The sequence below is a fragment of the Neolamprologus multifasciatus genome, chromosome 6, assembly GCF_963576455.1.
Source record: "Neolamprologus multifasciatus chromosome 6, fNeoMul1.2, whole genome shotgun sequence".
NCBI lineage: Eukaryota > Metazoa > Chordata > Actinopteri > Cichliformes > Cichlidae > Neolamprologus > Neolamprologus multifasciatus.
The window spans coordinates 14,782,490-14,792,810 of NC_140444.1; the positions used below are offsets into that span (position 1 = coordinate 14,782,490).

General features: G+C 40.5%; 1 protein-coding gene across 2 annotated transcripts; it reads right to left on the reverse strand.

Moving 5' to 3' along the window:
- Positions 1-212: 212 nt before the first annotated feature.
- LOC146516663 (mitochondrial glycine transporter B-like) lies at positions 213-10,111 on the reverse strand. Of its 2 annotated transcripts, XM_085161519.1 has the most exons (9): positions 10,042-10,111; positions 9,730-9,781; positions 9,338-9,446; positions 6,820-6,944; positions 5,114-5,198; positions 4,546-4,725; positions 4,130-4,298; positions 2,451-2,614; positions 213-2,351 (listed from the first exon to the last, which is right to left on the reverse strand). In XM_085161519.1, exons 3-9 carry the CDS (start codon positions 9,350-9,352, stop codon positions 2,229-2,231), a joined length of 861 nt encoding a protein of 286 aa, XP_085017645.1. In that variant the 5' UTR covers positions 9,353-9,446; positions 9,730-9,781; positions 10,042-10,111; the 3' UTR covers positions 213-2,228. The 2 variants fall into 2 exon arrangements, with proteins under 2 accessions (XP_085017645.1, XP_085017644.1); XM_085161518.1 differs by lacking the exons at positions 9,338-9,446; positions 9,730-9,781; positions 10,042-10,111 and adding an exon at positions 7,740-9,331.
- Positions 10,112-10,321: the final 210 nt, after the last annotated feature.

Here is a 10,321-nt window from a genome sequence, read left to right on the forward strand (position 1 = left end):
TATCGAATGTGTTACATCATCTAAGTCTGTATATTTATCTTGACTGTGTTTAATAGCAACATGCATGTTCTGTCAGTAGCGTGGATCACATTGTAGTCGGTATGGTTTAGAAGAGATGTTCTGGATACAAAACTGCAAATAAAATGATCAAACGTCAAACTCCTCTTCATTTATAACAACACAAAGTCAAAATCATTTTTGGAAAAAAAACAAACAAAAAACAGGAGATTTTTATTCAACTTAAAAATCAGACAGGCACAGCATCTGTCTGAGCAAACACGCGCACAGACAGAGTGTCTACCGTAACACTGAATGCAGGACAGTCACAACAATGGAGGTGAGGAGGTGTGAATTATGGCACAGCTCAAGTTAAGACAGCAAACATGGAGGCTTTTAAATGAACTCGTACTTTACTACCTTTTTCCTTTAAACAGCCCGTAGGTCTGAAGAGACGCTCAGCGCCTCGCTTTCATTAAACTGGGCTTATCTGCTGACTCACAGGAAGCCATTATTAAAAACTCCTATCAAGTAAAACACACAATTACTTCTTGGTGGCAACCATCGCCGTTCTAAGATTGCACCGAGTGGTCTTTCAGTTTGCATTTTATGTACAGACACAAAGACATTATTCTCTATTATATCACCTTTTCTTTTATATTAATAATAAATAACATCTATGCAAACACTATACAGGAATTCATTAGTGCCCCCTTTTTTTGTTAAATCAGCAACTCTGTATTAAATCACATATTTACAATTCCAGAATGAGGCTGTACAAAGACAAGATCCACAGCTCCATCACCGGTATGGACTCTTTATAAACCTTTATAAACATGTCAGCGCAATGATTAAGCAATGCTTCACTTGCAAGCTTAATATTCTGGAAATACTGTTTGATCATAGGAGGTACCTGACTTCAGCAAAACCTGAAATACTTAAATGACTTCAACTTCGCCTGGTAACCTAAATATATATATGTGTACTAAGAAAATAAATTTGTGAAAGTGCTCATTTAAATGCAGGGAGAAGGGCAACCTGCAGCGCCTTTAAAGGTGGAATTTTCTTTAAACGCAGGAATCTGTGTTTACATTCAGTGTTTCCTACAAAAATCAAATCCCTCATCATAAAATAAAGTCAAAGTTGCCTCATATATATATATATATATATATATATATATATATATATATATATATATATATATATATATATATATATATATATATATATATATATATATGAGTGTCATGCTACTCCTGTGTGCAGAAATCAAACAAAAGTACCGGGAATCAAAACCACAGTGCTACTGAGAAACTCCACAGGTTGTCTCAAAATGAAAAATCCTACAAATAATCAAACAATTTATTTATAAAATTCATTTTGAAAAAAATCCATAAAATCCTGACTTTTTTGTTGGGTTTCTCTCGTGAGATGAAATCACTGCTATTCATTGATTTAGCTACAGATGTGGCTATCATTACGCCGAGTCGAAAACGCACCATAGTATTATATAAATGTAGCTAGCAAAGTTTTAAGCAATACAGCAACAAAGGCTTTAACACAGTTATTAGCATTGGCCTCGATTTTCCCATAATGCAGCTGTGTGAATACTGATTGTCTGAGCCTGAAACAAATAAACTTCTCTGCTTCTTAAAAAAAGAGATCAGTCAGCAAGTACGAAACATTGCTCAATCTTGTCAGAACAAATATGGCAGAACCTGCAGTGCTTTGCTTCTTCATCGGATGTACGGGACACCAGCTTATTGAGTGTCTCGTTTGTTTCTACGGTATTTTAAAACATCGTCAAAGGCAACTCTGTTAGCCAGAAGAGCCACTGGCCCCGTTTTCTGATTCCTAGTAGCCATACCTCAGGACCATAAATATTAGGAGGGACGAGTTCACTTCACAGCAGGGAGTGTCACTACAGTCTGAGACGGACATAAAAGTGCTTCAGGTGTAACATCACAGTCCCAAACAGTTTCACACACCCACACCAAACACACAAACAGAGCACTCCTACTCATGTGTTTCAGGCATTTATCCACCTGCTTCCTTTGCTTATTATCTTGTTACTGCTGGCTCACTGACCCTCTATCCTCCTCAGCTCCATTTACTTCTTAGATGATAATAATAATAATAATAATAATAATAATAATAATAATAATAATAATAATACAGAATTATCCTCTTATAGCTCTTTCCCTTCTCTTGCGGCTAAAAACTTTTGCTCTTCAGGATTTGAGGCCCATTCGAGCCATCAGCTGTTCATACACAGTCCAAGCCATGGCAGCCATGAGAGTGCGTCGAAGAGACCTGGGCACTGCTCCACGAAAAAACCCAGCCATGCCGTGCTCCTGAAGGAAAGGCCAAAGCAGCAATCCTCAGTTAGATGTTATATAATAGTGAAAGTGTTGCTTCTTACGGAAAAACACAACAAGAACGTGAGTACACACCATGTAGATGCGGCGAACTGCACCTGCTGTGCTACAGTGGGAGGGTCTGACTTGAATGTGAGTCTTCACTACATCTGCAGGCTGCGTTACTACTGATGCCATGACACCCGCAATCACCCCACAGCTGAAGTTCACCAGCGGGGCGTAGGGCGCCGAGGTCACCTCTGAGAGAAGAGAACCCGAGGATGTCAGATGATTTAAATAAAAACAATCAGTCAAACCACAGAAAGAGAAAAATACGTGGAAAACATTAAAAATCACATTTTCACAAAGAGCTGCGATGATTCATTGAGTAACTCGATTATAAAGAATATTCAACACAAATTTCTTGCTGCGATGCTTTAATGTTTAAAACTCTGTAGCGCTCAGTTGTCTCCGTGTAAGCGCGAGCATTTCACCCACATTTTTATTGGCATGTAAATACAGTGAGAGGGTTTTTGACAGATGTTGGTTTTGGGTAAAATACTAAAAATATTGCAGTTTCTAAAAATGTTAAACCATAAAGCAGTGGATTGTAAAAGACCTGTGCTTTTCTCTTTTGAATATTTATTATGGCTCATTAATAAGACAAAAGTATTTATCAGTATTTAAAGTGTGAAAGGGTATTTTGAGAACGGCTGCCTTATCCCATTACTCTATTAATCGATACTCAATTATTTAAATGTTTAAATAATGTTAGGGGTGTGGCCAAGTAAATTGGGTGTGGTCAATTCACTTGGCCACACCCCTAACAGTAGCTTGCAATTACAAGGCAAGAACCCATTTTTAGACAGTAATTACAAGTTACTATTAGGAGAAATGGGATGCTCTATAACACAGGCCCTCCCATCATCTTAATAATACTGTTTAATTACAGAGTAAGAAGGGGAAATAGGATATTCTATATTAAAGCCTTCACTCCTAATAGTAACTTGCAATTACCATGTAAGAACCCCTTTTGCACATTGCAATTAAAAGCCCTCACATCCCCTCAATGATACTGTGAAACTACAACAAGAGACAGAAGTAAGGTTACACAATAATAAAACATGAACCTCTAATATTACTAGATAATTAGAATTAACAAAAGGAAAACGTTCTTTCTTACAATATACTCACAGTGTGGCGGACCACCAGGTGGCTCCACTCACACCCAAGTTGAAGGGAAGTGCTGGGGTGGAGATTTTGGCGCTTACTATATGTGATGAGAGTCAGTTAATAAAGTTGGAGTGACTGAGACACTGAGACCTCTCTGTTACTCAGTTTTTTTCTCTCTACCTACATTTTAAGCATTCGCCATAAACCATTTAATTTGTTTACATGGTAAAAGTTGGGAAACTACATCAGAGCCGTATTATGAAGCGCTACCAAGACATCAGTGCTCACAGTGAGGGTTTTCCACAACATGTTGCTTCATATGTTTTACATCAAGTGCTTTTAGCACAAAAAAATGTGTGAAATGGAAAGGAATTGTGAAAATGGGAATGCGTCAAGTTCAGGATTTTTGCTTATAATTAAATAAAAGCTCTCTTATTCACAAGGGGCCGTCACAGTGGGCATCTCCGCATATTTTGACTGGGTCGATTTTTACCCTGGCTGGTCTTCATGACACAACCACACAACCAGCGGGTGTACAAAACATAACTCTTCACATTTTTCTTAACCTCCATTTTGATCTGCTGACTCAGCGTGACTCTCACCTTGAGGCAGCGCTCTCTTGGCCTGGCTGTAAAACATGACGTAGATGCCGGAGAAAGGAGCGTCGCGGAGCAGCGTGGCAGTCAGCCCAGAAAACAGAGCCCTGATTCCCTCCGTCTCATACATACTCCTCAGAGCACCGGGCACACTCGCATAACTGTAAAAGCCACTCTGAAAAACACAGAAAAATTGAAATGAAATGTCTTTAATCATGCGGTTGATTGAGTGACAATAGATGTAAATGACTGCCTTTGTATCCACACTACGTGTCTCCACAGAAAAGTCATAATAAAATAGAGCAAAAACCTCTGACTAAAAGCAGTTCCATAACAACTTTATTTAAAAAACAGATGTGAGGAGATTAGTAGATATTTCATCTCTGACCATCTGGCGTCAGAGTCTGTTAGCTGGTAGATACCTCGAAGCGCGTCTTGATGACTGTGAATGGTAACATGCAGACTCCGGCCACAGCTCTGGCACCCGCTCCGAGCAGAACAGCCTCGCCAGCGTTGGGAGCTCGGTCCAGGAAGAAGTGCTGCTTCAGGGAGTAGAAGGTGCTGAAGTAGATACCCACCCCAGGGATGCAGCGCACAAATGACTGCAGAGGGAGAAGTAACAGTTTTTGTTGTCTTAAGGCATAATTTACATGGGTTTCTTAGAGGGGAGCATGCACTATGAGTTTGAGTGTTGGTGGGAGAATAAAATTTCAATTCAGTTTATTTATATAGCGTCAAAATACAACAACAGTCGCCCAAAAGTTCTATTTATTGTAAGTTAAAGACCATAAAATAATCAAAAGAAAACCCCAAGAATCAGATGACTCCTTATGAGCAACCACTTGGTGACAGTGGGAAGGAAAAACTCCCTTTCAAAAGGAAGAAACCTCTGGTAGAACCAGGCTCAGGGGAGGGGCAGCCATCTGCGTACAAACGTGCAACAAACAGGATTTGTTGTAAATAATGAAAACGGTGCATTCAGTTGCTCACCGGTGAAACACCTTTCCACAGACTGAAGAACTTCTCTGTCCTAATAACATTGATGAAAACGCTAAACATTCCCACCTTGGGTGCGCTGCAAGACAAAATTTTTAAATCAATACAAACAAATTAAATTGTGCAAAAAAACAACAACAACAAAACATTACACACTACTGTGCAAAAAAACTTAAGCCCCCTCTAATTTATATTTTACTTCCAAGGAGCCAGGCTTTCTGAAGGTCTTCCAAAGTTTTTTTATTTGGAAATTGGCTGCTTTTCAGTCCAGTCCTTGTACCTGACCACTTTCAGGAATTTATTTATTTTTTGGTTTGTTAAGCCACTTAACACTGACCTATGAGTCATTAGAGCATAAAATAAGACACGTAACTCAAAGGATGAACCAGTGTTGTGTCTACAAACAAACAACTTTAAAAAATTTAATTCTAAATTGTATCTTTAGGCACGGCGGTTAGCACTGTTGTCTCACAGCAAGTAGGTCATGAGTTCGACTCCATCTTTCTGTGGGGAGTTTGCATGTTCTCCCCGTGTTTGCATGGGTCCTCTTCCTCCCACAGTCCTAAGAACTGTAGTTAGTGATTCATTGGTGATTCTAAATTGCCTCCAAGCGTGAACGTGAGTGCAAATGGTTGTCTGTCTCTCTGTGTTAGCAGATTGGCGACTTTTCCTGGGTGTACCCCGCCTCTTGCCCTATAGTAACTGGTATAGGCTCCGGCCCATACCAGATAAGGATAAGCTAAGTGGATGGGTTGACCTTTAGGGACTTTTTTAAGAGCAGCCTGTCATAAAAACACATAATTTGTTCCCATTTTCTTTACTTAAATCTAGAGACCACAGTTTGACAGGCATGAAACACTATTTTTGCACCAAGAAGGCGATTGCCAAAGAGCTATTAGCTGAAAATCCGGCATGTTCAGCGTGATGTGTTCTTAGGAAAATGGATTGGCCTCCCCAGAGCCCAGACCTCAGCAGTGACCTCAACCTTAACAGAGAACAGAACAAAGGGCAGCCAACATCCAAAGGAGAGCTTTGAACGTCCTTGAAGAAGCCTGGAGAACTATCCCTGAAGACTACTGAAAGAAATGACAAGAAAATTTGCCCAGGAGAGTTCAGACTGTCCTGATGGATTAAAGCAGCTACACCAAATATTGTACAGTTCTAATGACTTGAAAGTCAAACTATTTCCATACACTGCTCCACTAGTTTTCAAATTTCAAAGCAAAACATAAATAAATGAGGGGTGGCCCAAGACTTTTGCACAGTACTATAAACACTCAAAGACATGCTGACAATAAATGGTTACAGCTGTGGTGAATCGCTATTGTGAAATCAATTACCACAGAAATTATCCTTCTGGAACTCTGTGCTAAAGAAAGGCCTCCACATGTGAAATAAATAAAAATCCACTTTTAAATGTTTACATTTGCTGTTCTCAGTGGCTGTAATTGCAACCCAGCAGCCTGACAGTATAATTACATGCTGCTGGTGTGACTATTTGCCCCATATGGGTCATACCAAGAGATTGAGGCTGGCACTGCCAGCAAATTTTGTCCTCTTATGCTTTGTATGTGTGTGTGAGTGGGTTAAAGTCAGAAAAAGAGAGGGGGAGAGAAAAAAGGATAATATCAGAGGCATGCTGATGTACACGTGTCTGAAATGTTCTCACTGTGTATCTGTGTGAATGTGTGTGCACACACCCGGGCTTGGCATTGTTCTGCAGGGTCTGCAGTCGTGTCTTCACCAGATCCAAAGGCTGGAAGAGGAGTGTAGAGCAGGTGCCACTGAGGGAGCCACACATAAAGGCTTTGAGAGCTGGGTGAGCCTGAGGACAACGACAGACATAAAAAAGGACGATGGAGACCGACAGAGAGACGAGGAAAAGGAAGGATGGGAGAAAACCAACGAGAGGACAAGCGAGGAAGTGACATGAGAAAGAAATGGCGGACCAGAAAAGAGGACAGAGACAGAAAACAGACAAGAAGGGAGATAAAGCAGAAAGAAATGTAAAGGATTAGTCACAGCGTAAAGAGGATAACGAGAAAAATATGCCGTTCAGCATCTTCTTCGCCACTGGTCACCTCTTGCTGAATGCCAGAGAAATCTGTATATATTCATTCTCAAACAACTATGCATAAAAACAGCTTGACAAAGCAAAGAAAATATATCATAAATATACATGAATTGGACTTGGGATTAAAATCTAAATATGTTTGTGTGACATTTCCACTGCAATAAAACACCCTGTAGCACAGAGCAGAGGCCAGGTTCCTACACAGTGGAGATGATGGAGATGTGTAGAGACAGTTCACTCACTCACTCACAGACACGCACACACTGTCTGTTGCATAGAATTAAAGTGAGACTCAACATTATCAGTGGGTACATGCCTTGTAGACAAAAAGGCAGGCAGAATGTGACAAGCAGACAGGGGCTAAATTTAGCTACACCTGAAGGTAAACTATTAAACAGAAATGATATCAATTGGCAAAAATAAATAAATATTCCAACAACAATAACAAACCACAAATAATCATAATCAGCCTTCTATACGTTGCCTTTACACACACACACACGAGACACTTTAAATCACACGTTAAGCACAAAGATGCTGTCCTACCTTCCCCGGGATGCCCGGGGCTCGGCTCTGAGAATCCTGTTTTTCCTGCATTTTGCCCACTTTCACCTCCCTCTATCTGTGATGCTGCTCTTACAAATAACATATTATAAAATAAACCTCCATCTCTTACAAACCTTCCCCTCGCTCACTCGCTCTCGCCAACCTACAATGGCTTTTCGCCTGCTTCCCGTCCTCCCTCCCCCATTTCAGCAGCCAAAGCAGAAGCTTAATCTAGCCCACGTTTTTCTACGGGCTTCTATCTTTATCTTTCAAACACACACACACTTGCGCGTCTGTATTTGGTGCTCGCCCCTCTGTATAGCTCAGTGCTAAAATGCATCTTTTTCAAATAGCATGAGTCATGGAGCCGTTCACGTGGACTTTACATTTAGGTCAATCATAAAGATGCTAGTTTTAGTTTTAACAGGAGAAAATATGAAGCTATACACTCACCAGTCACTTTATTAAGAATAGCTGTTCAACTACTCGTTAATGCAAATATCTAATCTAATTAATGTAAACATGGCCAAGATGACCTGCTGAAGTTCAAACAGAGCATCAGGATAGGGAAGAAATTTAATTTAAGTGACTTTCAACATGACACTGCTGTTGATGCCAAACAGGCTGGTCTGAGGATTTCAGAATATGCTGATCTTCTGGGATTTTTCCTACACAGTCATCTCCAGGGTTTATAGAGAACGGTCCAAAACAAAGGAAAACAAATCCAGTGTGTGACAGCAAAAATGCCTTCCTGGTGTCAGAGGTCAGAGAAGAACGAACACACTGCTTTGACCTTTAACTAAAGCAACAGTAACTCAGTTAACTACTCGTTACAACGCAAGTATGCAGAAGAGCATCTCTGACCAAACAACAGGTCAAACTTTGACGCAGATGGGCTAGAGCAGCAGAAGATCACAATGTTGCCAGTCCATAGATTAGGAAATAGGAAAATGAGGCTATAATTCACATGGGCGTCAATTTGCACCAATACTGGACAATAAAAGATTGAAGAAATTCAATTCGATCTTATTCTAAGAGTTTTAAGGTGCTTTACATTGTAAGGTAAAGACCCTACAATAATACTGAGAAAAATAGACAAAACCCCAACAATCAAGTCGAGACCCTATGAGCAAGCGGATGAGTCTGGTTGGATGAGTCTCAATTTCTGCTGTCAGATTTGGACAGTAGGGTTAAAAATTGGTGTAAACCACATGATAGCATGCTCTTTTTGGTGTAATGTGTGTTATATTTTGTGTGTGTGACGACTTTGGGCCTCATAGTACCAACATAATAGAGCATTCACGTTAGTTACTGCCTATCTGAGTATTGTTGCTAAAAAAATTTCATCACTTTAGGATTACAGTGTGCAAGCCTGTACCTAATGAAGTCGCCTGTGGGTCTATACTGTCATACAAGGTGTGCATTTCCCTAGAAATACTGAGAGCTACAATTGAAATGGCATTTCTATAAGTAAGCGACAGACATCACTCATGTTTTCCTACGCTAAAAATCCCAACTGTTATAGGAGGGAAACGTGTCGCATCAGGTAATTGACCATTTGTCTGCATGCTGTCAATGACAAACATGGCAGCACTCACCGCTGCCAACTCCATCTTTGAGCCGGATGCTGAGCCGGACGGGTCCAGTTTCTCCTGTGCTGCTGCCGCCGTTTTGAAACCGGTTAGGTTAGGCCACAGTGGATTCAAACTGGAGAAATCAGATGGCAGCCATGAGTCACATTTCAAAACATTGAGGTTGCCGGTATAGCGGCTAATTTAGCTGGCTAGCTAGCTGTCACCAGTGTGGTAAGGTGAAGTTAGGACATCGGCCAACATTCACAAGCCAGCTGTTCTTAAGTCATATAACTGCCTTAAAGCGACCAAAGATGTGAGCTCCAACAGGCAGATTAGTTTCAGATATTCAGAAAAAGTCACTCAAACACATCTAGCGACTAGCTAGCCTGGTAACGTAGCATGCTAGCTCCTCTTACCTGATGTTGCAGTGTTTCAGGGATCGCTGGAGGTGACAGCCACCACTGTTAGCTGAAGAAAGTCCATATTTTATATTTACTGCGATAGTCTGAAAACATTTCCTTTAACCCAACGTTACCTTTAACACTTTAATGCCGCCTGACAGGGCTAGCTCAACGACGTTAGTGTTAGCTAGCCAACTTCGTGAGTTGTGCGAAATAAAATGTAACGCTAACACATCTGAGTGTGAGTTCCAAATAAACCGGGTGTGTCTTCAGTCAGACCACGATCACTAAACCCGGGAGTGGTGAAACGCGAATCATCACATGTACCTGCTGCGGCTGTTAGTGAGCGGCCGGTAAAGTTCACCTCCAGGGCAAAGCCGACACACACAACTAGGGTATGTGTGTGCGTGTATTGTCAAACATGTTATGTATCGAGGTCAGTGTGGCAGATATCCATTTTTTTTTCTTATTGAGCTCCTTTATTTGACTTTTTCTACATAATTGAGTTTATCTGCTTACAGTGATTTATCATTTATTTATCTATTTCTGTCACATTCACTTTTATTTGGCTATAATTGTATTTTGGCCGTTTTGCTATAGCAGAACG